Source organism: Chiloscyllium plagiosum, unplaced genomic scaffold (genome assembly GCF_037043375.1).
Source record: "Chiloscyllium plagiosum isolate Xiang-an unplaced genomic scaffold, Cpla_swu_hap1 HiC_scaffold_7, whole genome shotgun sequence".
Lineage (NCBI taxonomy): Eukaryota > Metazoa > Chordata > Chondrichthyes > Orectolobiformes > Hemiscylliidae > Chiloscyllium > Chiloscyllium plagiosum.
Window position 1 is genome coordinate 39,723,951 of NW_028270145.1, and position 13,077 is coordinate 39,737,027.

The 13,077-nt window shown below is 46.8% G+C and overlaps 1 protein-coding gene across 1 annotated transcript in view; it reads left to right on the forward strand.

Annotated features, from left to right (window-relative positions):
* Nucleotides 1–13,077, forward strand: part of cps1 (carbamoyl-phosphate synthase 1, mitochondrial) — a 195,340-nt gene that overhangs the window by 73,210 nt on the left and 109,053 nt on the right. Inside the window, exons 17-18 of the mRNA XM_043693435.2 lie at nucleotides 8,356–8,500; nucleotides 9,521–9,731. Of these exons, the coding sequence (XP_043549370.1) occupies nucleotides 8,356–8,500; nucleotides 9,521–9,731 (356 nt within the window). The remainder of the gene's footprint in view (nucleotides 1–8,355; nucleotides 8,501–9,520; nucleotides 9,732–13,077) is intronic.

Below are 13,077 nucleotides of genomic sequence, written 5' to 3' on the forward strand. Positions count from 1 at the left end.
GCATCACGAGCCCTGGTACCTGGGAGGTAACACACCAATCGTGAGTCTCTCTCGTTTCCACAGAACCTCCTTGTCTGTCCCCCTAACTATGGAGTCCCCAATGACCAATGCTGTGCTCCTCTTCCCCCTTCCCTTCTGAGCAACAGGGAAAGACTCTGTACCAGAGACCTGTACCCCATGGCTTACCCCTGGAATGTCATCCCCCCCCCCCCTCCCACCCCCAAAACAGTATCCAAAGCGGTATATTTGTTAGTGAGGGGAATGGCCACAGGGGTTCCCTGCACTGCTGGCCGGTTCCCTTTCCGTCCCCTAACTGTAACCCATCTGCCTTTTTCTTGTACTTGAGGTGTGACTACCTCCCATAACTCCTCTCATTAACCCCCTCTGCCTCCCAAATGTTCCAAAGTTCATCCAGCTCCAACTCCAACTCCCTAATGCGACTTTCGAGGAGCTGGAGTTGGGTGCACTTCCCGTAGAGGAAGTCAGCAGGGAAACAAGTGGTGTCACTTACCTCCCACATTCTGCAGGAGGAACATTGAACTGCCCTAACCTCCATTCCCAATATTCTGAATTCCCAAAGAGACTGTCGAGAAATAAAGATTAAAAAAAATCTAATTACCTTACCGATCCGGCATGCAGAATATTTGTTTTGGTTAGAGGTGGGGGATGGGTGGGAGACACTACCTAAGTAGTGTTTTGAGTAATGCAACCTCCCAAATGTATTACTTACTCAGTGAAGATTGACTGCGCCTACCAGTGCTTTCTACTCTCTGACAAGAATGGTAAGAGTCTGCGAAGTATATCACGTGTAATTTCTTACACTTTCTAAGCTGATAATTATGTTATTGGGTGTTTTAATGGTGCGTTGTACAGATGTTGTGCTTCCTCTCTTGTCTGGGTGCTTAACTCGGTGGCCCATTGCGTTTGCTCAGGTCAAAAACTACGTAAATAATCTCTTCTCATTTTCCAGCACTTGTCTCATAGCCTTCTACGCTTTAGCATTGCAACAGTCCATCTAAATATTTCTTAAATATCATCAGCGTTTCTGCCTCTACTCCCTTTATAGGTAGAGAGTTGTCGCTTCTCACCACCCTCTGGAAGTTTCTTCCTGTCTAACAACCTCAGTCAGTCCAATCTCTCTCCATAACCTAGAAACTCTCCAGCCCAGGCAACAGCCTGGTAAATCTCCTCTGTACTGTCTTCTGTGCTATTGCATCCATCTTACAAAGGGATTCCAGAACTGCACATAATACTCGAATCTGTGGCCGAACCAAAGTTTTGTACAGTTCCAGCATAGTCTCCCTGCTCTTAAACTGTATGCTTTGTACTGATACAAGATGCTGTCTCCAAAGCAGTGTGTACACTGAATCTGCGCCCTCCTGCTTGTGTTTTAAGTCCTTGAATACAAAACGCAAGTGTACAGTACAACCATAAACATGTTGTGAACATGAATTGCACATCAGAGTGTGAAGTGCCCAGCTTTCCTGTAGCTTGGTCAAATAGGCATCGTATCTCCAACGGTAAGTGTTCCAATCTAACTTAAAACCTGTACCTCCTGAGTCAGACTCGAAGTCTGAGAATATTTCTAAACAGTTGGTGAACCCTGGGAAAGTTTACATGATGCGACAAGTGATTTGTGTATGTCAGAATTTTCCTTTTGCTGGACGTTTTTGCTTTTCAGGGTGGAGATATTTGGGTGCCTCTGTGAGGAAAGACGGTGGGAATTCTGAGTAGTGGAGTTGCTGTGTGACAGGTGCTGCATTTCATTGGAATCGCTACTCAGCACCATTCGGAATCTCAAAATATACACTGAGGCATGAAACATGAGCTCAATTATGTATAACACTTCGCTCAATCGTGGGGGAGGAGTGGTGACGAGCTGTCTTGGAGTAAGATTAATATACTTCGCAAGTTTATGTAGGTAGACCATATAACCACAGAAAATGTCTCACATCCCTTCCATTCTTTTGGAACTGTTTATTAATGATTTGGAGTCAACAGCCTAATTTCATTTGACAATTACATCAAATTCAACTGCATGGAGACTAGCCAGGGAAGTGGGTGAATATGTTATAGATTGAACTTAATGTATCGGATGGATGTAGGAAGTGCACGGGAACGTGCAGCCTCATTTTGAAGGAGGAGGAGGAGAAAGAGGAGTAGTAATGCTCGGGACAGGGGTATACCCAAGTCCTCAATCTCTGTGCTGTTTGAGGCTTGATCATAGAGCTCCCCACTGCCACAGCAACATCTACCCACAGCAACAAGTACACTGTTTCCCTCAATGTACAGATGACAAATTGGTGGAAAGGCAAGTGATGAGGGTGATGGGAAAAAAATTGCAGAGGAATATAGCCATTTTAAGTAAGTGGGCAAACAGCTTGGTGGATGGAATATAGTATGGAGAAATGTGAGGTTTTGTACTTTGGCAGGAAGAACAGAGGAGCTGAATATTATTTAAGAGAGAGAAACTGCAGAAAGCTACAGATCAGAAGGATTTGTGAGTCCTCATCCATAAATCACAAGATACTACTATCTAAATTCAGTGGATTGTAGGGCAGCAAATGGAACGTTGGCCTTTATTTCAAAGGGACTGGAGTATAAAGGTAGAGAGGCTTTGCAAAAGGCATGCAAGGCAACAGCAGGAATACTGCAAACAATTGTATGCCCCTTGTCTAAGGAGAGATATACTGGCATTGCAAACTGTCCACAGAAGGATTATGAGGCTGATACTGGGTCTGGAGGGACTGCCTTATGGGGAGAGGTTGAGTATCCTGTACTCATTGGTATTTGGGAAAAATGGAAGGAGACTTTATTGAAACACACAAGATCTTTTGGGGACTTGATGCAGAAAGGTTGCTTCCCCTTGTGGAAGATTTAAGGGTGAGGGTATTATCTTAGAATAAAGGGTCATTTACTTAAGACAGAAATGAGGAGCAATTTCTTCTCTAACTGTTGTGAATCTGTGGAATTCATTATCTCAGAGGGCTGTTCAGGCGGGGTCAGTAGGTGAGAGAGAAAGATTTTTAATCAGGAAGCAAGCTGAGTTATGGGGAAAAGGCAGAAAAGTGGAGCTGAAGATAATCTGATCAGCCATGATCTCATTTAATGGCAGAGCAGACACACCATAGCCTGCTGTTAATTATTGTGGTAAAACCATAAGATCATAGGAAATTGGATAACAATATTGGGCTATTCAGCCCCTTGAGCCTTATCCATCATTCAGTAGAATTGTGGCTGATCCCCCTCTCTCTCCTCTTTCCCTCTCCTCCTCTCCCCCCCTCTCTCTCCTCCTCCTCCCCCCCTCTCTCTCCTCCTCCTCTCCCCCCCCTCTCTCTCCTCCTCTCCCCCCCCTCTCTCTCCTCCTCTCCCCCCCCTCTCTCTCCTCCTCTCCCCCCCCTCTCTCTCCTCCTCTCCCCCCCCTCTCTCTCCTCCTCTCCCCCCCCTCTCTCTCCTCCTCTCCCCCCCCTCTCTCTCCTCCTCCCCCCTCTCTCTCCTCCTCTCCTCCCCCCCTCTCTCCTCCTCCCCCCCCTCTCCTCCTCCTCCCCCCCCTCCTCCTCCTCCCCCCCTCTCTCTCCTCCTCCTCCCCCCCCCCTCTCCTCCTCCTCCCCCCCCTCTCTCCTCCTCCTCCCCCCCTCTCTCTCCTCCTCCTCCTCCCCCCCTCTCTCTCCTCCTCCTCCTCCCCCCCCTCTCTCCTCCTCCTCCCCCCCCTCTTCCTCCTTCCCCCCCCTCTTCCTCCTCCTCCCCCCCTCTCTCTCCTCCTCCCCCCCTCTCTCTCCTCCTCCCCCCCTCTCTCTCCTCCTCCTCCTCCCCCCCTCTCTCTCCTCCTCCTCCCCCCCTCTCTCTCCTCTTCCTCCCCCCCCTCTCTCTCCTCCTCCTCCCCCCCCCTCTCTCTCCTCCTCCTCCCCCCCCTCTCTCTCCTCCTCCTCCCCCCCCTCTCTCTCCTCCTCCTCCCCCCCTCTCTCTCCTCCTCCTCCTCCCCCCTCTCTCTCCTCCTCCTCCCCCCCCTCTCTCCTCCTCCTCCCCCCCTCTCTCTCCTCCTCCTCCCCCCCTCTCTCTCCTCCTCCTCCCCCCCCTCTCTCTCCTCCTCCTCCCCCCCCTCTCTCTCCTCCCCCCCCCTCCTCCTCCCCCCCCCCCTCTCTCCTCCCCCCCTCTCTCTCCTCCTCCTCCCCCCCCTCTCTCCTCCTCCTCCCCCCCTCTCTCCTCCTCCTCCCCCCCTCTCTCCTCCTCCTCCCCCCCCTCTCCTCCTCCCCCCCCCTCTCTCCTCCACCCCCCCCACCTCTCCTCCCCCCCTCTCTCCTCTCCCCCCCCCCCCCCCACCTCTCTATTCCCCCCTCCTCCCCACCTCTCTCCTCCCCACTCGTACACACTCATATACACACACACACACTGTGTGTGTGTACTGCCACACCGAGGGGATTGCAATAAATTCTTTCTAAACCCTCACCAAAGTATAATGTCCACATGTATTTTTTCCAAGGTTCATTTGGACTATGAATGTTAACCCTCACCTCCCCTCTTCTCCAGCTATGAGGCACATCTCCTCATGTCCACTTTCCTGCCCTTTCTCCATAACCCTTGATTTTCTGACTGATCAAGAATCTATTTATCTCAGACTTGACCATACACAAGTACTCTACCCCCACAACTCTGTGTGGCAAGGTGTTCCAAAGACACTCAACCCTCTGAGGGAAGAAATTGATCCTTGTCTCCGTTTTCAATTGGCACCCCTGAATTTGGGACTATTCCCTCTGACCCTTGGTTCTCCCATGAGGGGAAACATCCTTTCAGCATTTATCTTATCAAGGTTCCTTGTGTTGCAGTTTTCTATAGTTTTTCTCCATTTAAATAATAATTCTGTTCTTTAAAACTTCCTTTTGACATGACCAATTTTCATTTCCCCATGCTTTCCTCCATTCACCAACTGGTTGCTCACTTAGTTAACCTATCTCTCTGTGTACAAAGTTAAACATCACACAACACCAGGTTATAGTCTAACAGGTTTAATTGGAAGCACACTAGCTTTCGGAGCATCGTTCCTTCATCAGGTGGTTGTGGAGGACACAGTTGTAAGGCACAGAATTTATAGCAAAAGTTTAGTGTGATGTAACTGAAATTATACATTGATTGTCTGTTAAGTCTTTCATCTGTGCGAATACTATGATAGTTTCCTTCTTTCTTTAAATCACAAAACATATTTTTTTAAAAGTTGCATTCTCAGGTTAGGTGTAACCATTGGTGTTAGCTAGACAATATGTTGAAGGTGTTTTTAGATTCTAATCTAAAAATTGAAATAAGAGTTTTCCATGAATTCATGCAATTTTTAAGCAAAGTACAATGTAACTTTGTGTGTGTGTCTGGGTTGTGTGTGTGTGTTGTGTTGTGCGTGTAGTGTCTTAAGATGAAAGACTCAACAGACAATCAAGGTATTTTTCAATGTATAATTTCAGCTACATCACACTATAAACTTTTGCTATAAATTCTGTGCCTTACAATTGTGTCCTCCACAATCACCTACTGAAGGAGCAGCTCTCCGAAAGCTAGTGTGCTTCCAATTCAACTTGTTGGACTATAACCTGTTGTTGTGTGATTTTTAACTTTGTACACCCCAGTCCAACACTGGCATCTCAAAATCATTATCTCTCTGTGAACTGCATCCCTCTCACAACTTGCCTTTTCACCTATTTTTGTGTTGTCTGCAAATTTGGAGTGATGATCTTGTTTCACAGCTCAATCTCTTCAGGAATTCTGGCAGCCTGGTGAATGACAGCCTTTGCTATGCTCTACCCTTGAGCAAGTGTGTGTGTACTGCCACACAGAGGGAATTGCAATAAATTGACACCTCTCCAAACCCTCACCACTGTATAATATCCATGTGTATTTTTTCCCAAGGTTCACTTGGACTATGAACGCTAACCCTCACCTCCCTCATCCCCAGCTATGATGCACATCTCCTCTGGTCTGTACACAGTCCTCTCTGGTGATTGCCTTTCTCTCTGTGAGTGGGTTCCTTACTGACCTTTTGTGCTGTCTGCATATTCTAAAATTAGATTTTAAACGTTCAGGTTGTTAACATATAAATTGCAAAAGCAAAAAATAGGCAGGGTAGTTCGTGAGACTTGCAGGAGCAATATGTTTGTCATATTAGGGGTTTTGAACTTCATAATATAGACTGGGACTGCCATAACATTAAGGACTTAGATGGAGTGGAATTTGTTAATTGCATTCAGGAAATTTTCCTTAAGCAACATATAGTGGGTCCTACTCGGAAAGGGGCAAAACTTGACTTACTCTTGGGAAATAGGGCAGGACAGGTGACTGAGGTGACAGTGGGGGAGCACTTTGAGACTAATGATCATAGTTCTGTTAATTTTAAAATAGTTGTGGAGAGGGACAAAACTGGTCCACAGGTTCAAGTTCTAAACTGGGGCAAGGGGAACTTTTATGGAGTTAGGAAATTGCTGGGGCTGACTGAAGTAATTTGGCGTGGTTTTGGGTTTGTTAACCTAGTTGGGAAGTTGATTTGCAGACGTTTAGTCCCTAGTCTAGCTGACATCTTCGGCGCTTTGGAGCGTCCTCAGAAGCACTGTGGTACTATGTCTTCTAAATTTATTTAGTTCAGTTCCTGGTGAATGGTAGGGCTTTAAGGAGTGTAGTGGAACAGAGAGACTTTGGAGTCTAGGTGCACAGTTCTATGAAAGTGGAGTCACAGGGAGACAGGGCAGTGAAGTAAGCTTTTGGCACACTGGCCTTCAATCAGGGGATTGAGTATAGAAGATGGGAATTTATGTTGCAGTTGTACAGGACTGTTGAGGCCACATTTAGCATATTGTGTTCAGTTTTGGTCGCCTTGCTTTGGAAGGATTTTATTTAACTGGAAATAGTGCAGAAGAAATTTACAAGGATGTTGCGAAGTCTCAAGGCTCTGAGTTCTTGGGAGAGGTTGGACAAGCGATGAATGTTTTGTCTAGAGGGTGGACTTTATAGAGGTGTATAAGATCATGAGAGGCATAGATAGGGTGAATGCTCTCAGTCTTTTTCCCAGGGTTGGGAAATCGAGGACTAGAAAGCATCAGGTTAAGGTTAGAGGGGAAAGAACCTGAGGGGCAACTTTTGTAGACAGAGGGTAGTACACGTATGGAATGAGCTGCCAGTGGAAGTGGTTGAGGTGGGTGCATTAACAACATTTAAAAGGCATTTGGACAAATACATGGATAGGAAAGGTTTAGAAGGATATGAGCAAAGTGCAGGGAAATGGGGTTAGTGTAGATGGATATTTTGGTCAGCATGGACTCTGTGCTGTAGGACTCTATAACGGTATGAGCTCGAATACAGAGGGCGAAAGTGAGGACTACAGATGCTGGAGATCAGAGTAGAGTGTATGGTTTTGGAAAGCACAGCAGGTCAGGCAGTATCCGAGGAGCATGAGAATTGACGTTTCGGGCAAAAACCCTTCATCAAGAATCATCAGGATGCTGCCTGACGTGTTTTTCCAGCATCAATTCTCCAGATCTGGTATAGAGCCCGGCAAATGCCACATAGTGAGAGGCGTTTGGTAATTGGGGTTCCTCTTGTGTTTCCCCCCAACCCGGGTGGATTAGATGGATTAGGTTGGATTACTTAAAGTGTGGAAACAGGCCCTTCAGCCCAAGAAGTCCACACCGAGCCGCTGAAGAGCAACCCACCCAGACCCATTCCCTTACATTTACCCCTTCACCTAACACTATGGGCAATTTAGCATGGCCAATTCACCTAACCTGCACATTTTTGGACTGTGGGAGGAAACCCACGCAGATACTGGGAGAACGTGCAAACTCCCCGTGCTCTTACTAAAGTTGTTTTTACACCTTCAACAATGATCTTGTCATCCTATCTCTTATTAGCAGAGTTCTTTCAGTCATATCAAATTGAGGTACTGCCTTTACAAAACTAAGAGAAAGTGCTGGAGAATCTCGGTAGATCTGGCAGTGTTGTAGACAGAGAGGCAGAGTAAATGGTTGGAGTCGAGTGATCCTCCTTCCGAACTAGTGCATATTTGCTTAATCACAACGCCCGACCACCCCTGGTTCTTATTTATTTTCTGGCCGCAGTTATCTGCCTTGTTTACCAACACTGACTCCTGGTGTTTAGGCCTTCCTGCCATCTCATCGCCATCCCTCTCTGCCTCTAATGCCCCACTTACTTAACCACAGCCTTTCATCCAAAATTTAAATTGTGCATGTGCACACTGAGTGGACCTGCTAAAATGGCTTTACAACAAAATGGCTATACCAATACAGATCTGCAATTGTCCTCACTGTCTCCTTGTTGGAGCACAATGCCGGATTTCTGATGATTGGTCTGTTGTCTTTCCAGGCCTTGGCCATGACCAATCAAATCCTTGTGGAGCAGTCGCTGCTGGGCTGGAAGGAGGTGGAATATGAAGTAGTACGCGACGTGGCTGATAACTGCGTGACCGTCTGCAACATGGAGAACTTTGACCCCTTGGGAATTCATACAGGTAAAGCTGTCAGGAGAGGAATTCATAATCTGTTCTCTAACACTGTGTAGTGTTTGGGAACGTAACTGTGTGAGGATTTCACTTGGGAAGGTCCGCGCTGCTTTAATGTCCACGCACTACCACTTGCTCACTGACCTTCATGTTCACTCGCTCTCTTTGGTTGTCAGTGAGCCTCACCTAGCTGGCAGTGTGGCACTCTGTTTCCCATTGGTACAATCTCCAGGGGATTATGTTCGCCCCAGCAGCAGGAGGTAGATCTGTGCCTTTCATCCTTAGTACAGTCCTCCTTGTTGAGCTGCTTGGTTGATTGACAAGTCATGATTCTCTGAGAAATGCCAGGTCTGGTGGGAAAGCTTTACTTCTTGTAGAGTTTACCTCTTGTCCTTTCGCTGACCCATGGCAGATTAAGTCCAAAGCACAGGGTCCCTAGCATGTTATTCCGAAACTAGTGAGCGAATGCAGCAGTGAGAAGCTGTCAAACTACACAGTGAGATACTGGGTGGCTGCACAGTAGTTGGCTCTCTCACGCACCATTTATTTCCTTGGTAATCAGTGAGATTTCACCTTTATGCAGCAAGTGTTTTTGATGTGACCACTGAATTTATAACCCAGGATTGAGCAGGAGCACTGACAATGTGGGAGGTTAACATAAAGATGGAAGCTACCTGCAGGAGAGACAGATTTTCCGACTGCCCTTCTATTGCACCAGTGTGAAGTCCAGTCAATGCTGTTCTATGCCTATTGAGAGATAGAGTAGGCTTTGAATGGGGTAACTCTAACTGACCTGGATTGCAGGTGGCAGGTCTTGAGAAGGGTGGATGGGATGGGATTGACATGAGCTCACAGTTTAACAGTGAGGAGGACCAATGGTGATGGGGATTCCTAAAAGTCAAGAGGAATAGGAGTTGGTCTGTCAGTGTAATCGAGGTGAAGTGACTCAGTTTCAGATATGCTCTGCTCAGTCCCTGGAGCCGGTGGTTCTTTGTTTGTGAACCTGGTCCTTTGTTCCTTGTCTTTTAGGAGACTCAGTTGTTGTAGCCCCCAGTCAGACGCTGTCCAATGAGGAGTATCACATGCTGCGTGAAACCGCGATCAAGGTGGTGCGCCATTTGGACATCATCGGCGAGTGCAACATTCAGTACGCATTGCATCCCGCCTCACTGGAGTACTGCATCATTGAGGTCAATGCCCGACTATCACGCAGCTCAGCTCTGGCCTCCAAAGCCACTGGGTAAGGAGACGTTAAGGGGAAGGTGGGGGAAAGAGCAGTGCATTTGTCATTCAGTGAGCACTCCATGTAAAGACACCCCTATATGGCTGCTTGCAATTTGAAAGAAAATGAAAAGGAATGGGAGTCGAGAGGGGCCGTACAACAACAATTTTTATAATATTTACACTGCACAAGCCAGTGTGTTTTCCAGTTGGTTAATGTAGGTGTTTACTTTCTACAGGAACTTCCTCTCACCCAACATGTCCAATCCTATCACTAGGTCCTTTCCAGCCTTCTTCCTCCAGTTTCTCTCTTTCCATCAATGTGCCCAATCAGAGAGTCCCCCTGGGTAAAGACGGTTTTCCTGAATCCCCTGTGTGTTTATTTGGGACTGGTCTCTGTTTTTACTGCTACTTTGAGGGTCTGCCATTCCATATTGTTAAAGATCATGAGTAGGGCACCGTCTCCTCATCTTTCTTGTTGCTTGTTTGGCCTGCCCTGATTATTCTGTGTCATGTTTTTAAGTTTCTTTCTGGTTTTTCTCTCGTTTTTCAATAGAATTTGGGCGGCACGGTGGCACAGTGGTTAGCACTGCTGCCTCACAGCGCCAGAGACCCGGGTTTAATTCCCGCCTCAGGCGACTGACTGTGTGGAGTTTGCACATTCTCCCCGTGTCTGCGTGGGTTTCCTCCGGGTGCTCCGGTTTCCTCCCACAGTCCAAAAATGTGCAGGTTAGGTGAATTGGCCATGCTAAATTGTTAGGTGCAGGGGTAAATGTAGGGGAATGGGTCTGGGTGGGTTGCGCTTCGGCGAGTCGGTGTGGACTTGTTGGGCCGAAGGGCCTGTTTCCACATTGTAAGTAATCTAATCTAACCTAATCTAATCTAGAATTTCTTTCTAATCTAGAATTTCTTTCTAATCATTAATATGCCGATCACCCTCCAGTGAGTTTTTAAATTAAAACATCGTTGGCAAAGGGCCGAATTTGGGATGTTGTGGTGAATGAAAGAGTGGGGGGAAAGAGCAACAAACAACGGAATGAATGTGGGAAATGATAAAAGGACAGTGACAGGAAGGGACAGAAAATACAGATGTAAGAGCAAAGCAACAGAAAAGAGTGGAAATTACAAAAAATAATAAAAGGACACCACGTAGAGCATTATTTGAATGCATGTAGTAATCAAAACAGATGAAGAGTTGTAAAAGTTGAGATGAATAACAACAATTTCGTGGCCATTACTGAGCTATTGCTGCAGGATGACTCCGGTTGGGATCTGAACATTTGAAAGATATCTGGTATTCAGAAAGGACATGAAGCTTGGAAATAATGAAGGAATGGCTCCGTTAATTAACGATGGATCGGAAATCAGGATAAAGAAGCAGTATGGGTAGAGATGAGGAATGATAAAAGCAAGAGGTCACTTGTGTACAGCCCTGTAACAATAATGACATGATAGGGCAGGGTTTCAAGGAAGAGGTATTAGAATCTTGTCAAAAGGATACATCAACTCTTGTGGGAAATTTTAACCACTGTATCGGCTGGAAAAATCAGACAAGAAAAAGTAGTCGAGATGAGGAATTCATTGACCGTTTTCAGGACAGTTTCTTAGACAGCGTTGCGAAAGCCCGTCTAGTTTCACAAATGTTTTTTCAGGAAAGAAATCTGCTGTCCTTAGTTCGTCTGGCCAACATGTGTCACCCATTTCACGGCAATGTAGTTGATTCTTCACTGCCCTTCTAAAGTGGCCCAGCACAGCAGTTGTATCAACCTTTAGATCATAGAATCCTCACCATGTGGAAGTAGGCCATTTGGTCCATCGGGTCCACACCAACCCTCCGAAGTGTATCCCCATCCAGACCCACCAAATCCCAGTAACCTCACATTTCCCATGGCTAACCCAACTAGCCTGCACATGTTTGGACTGTGGGAGGAAACCGGAGTGCCAGGAGGAAACCCTCAAAGACCTAGGGAGAGTGCACCATCTCCACACAGCTGTAGTTCTATGATCCTCCCATGGTAAACAGCACTTAGAGTCACAGACTTGTACATCATTGAAACAGTCCCTTTGGCCCACCATTTCTATGCTGACCAGCAAACACCAACCACACTAATCCCATTTATCTGTACTTTGCTCAAGGCTGGAATTGAACCTGGGTCCCTGGCACTGTGAGGCAACCGTGCTAACCACTGTGCTGCTCTCGTCTTCAAACGTTAATGAACCTGGACCACCAGGCATTGACCTAGGCATCAGAAATGACAATGGCAAGCACAGCTCTGTCAACTCTGTGAAGTCCTTCTTAATAATATTCGGGGGCAGTGTCAGATGAGTTAAATCAGCAGCTAACCACAGTCATTCCCATAGAATGATATCTTACAGACAATGTCCTGACACTACCATCACCAAGGAAACATCTTGCTGGTTACCACATGTTGTCCTCCCGTGGCCAATGGTTCTATGATCCTCCATGGTAAACAGCACTTCGAGTTACAGACTCCTACGTCATTGAAACAGTCACTTCGGCCCACTATGTCTATGCCGACCAATAAACACCAACTACACTAATCCCATTTACCTGTGCTTGGTCCATAGCTTGCTGTGCCCTGACATTTTAGGTGGTCATAGAATCCTAGAATTCCTACAGCGTGGAAGCTGACCATTCGACCCATCAAGTCCACACCGACCTTTCGAAGAGCATCCCACCAGATCCACCCCGCCCCACCCACCTTTATCTTATCCCTGTGAGTCTGCATTTCCCATGGCCAAGGCCAGTTCTGCCTAACTTGCACATTTTTGGACTGTTGTTGGGATGGGGATTGGGGTGGGGGGAGAACTGGAGGAATCCCTTGCAGAAACTCGGAGAATGTTTGCATGGAGTTTGCACATTCACCCAAGGCTGGAGTTGAACCTGTGCCCCTTGTGCTGTGAGGCAGCAGTGCTAACAATTGAGCCACTGTGTTTCCCCTGAGCATTCCCTAGATGCTGCTTAAGTGTTGAGGGAGTACTTGACTCCTCCACCCTGTTGGGCTGCACGTTCCGTATTTCTACCATCCTCTGGGTGAAAAAACCTTTCCTCAAATCATTTAGATTATACCTTAAATCTGGGCCCTCTGGTCTTAGATATGCTTTCTCTGGGGAAAAGATTCACACAATCTACTTTATCTATGTCTTTGATAATTTTGTATATCTCAATCAGATCCCTCCTTAGCCTTCTCTGCCCCAGGGGAAACAAACCCCAGCCTATCTAGCCTCTCCTTCCATCCTAGTCAACATCCTGGTGAATCTCCTCTGCACCCTATTCAGTGCAATCACATCATTTCAACAGTGTGGAGGCCATAACTGCATACAGTATTCCATCCATGATGTGG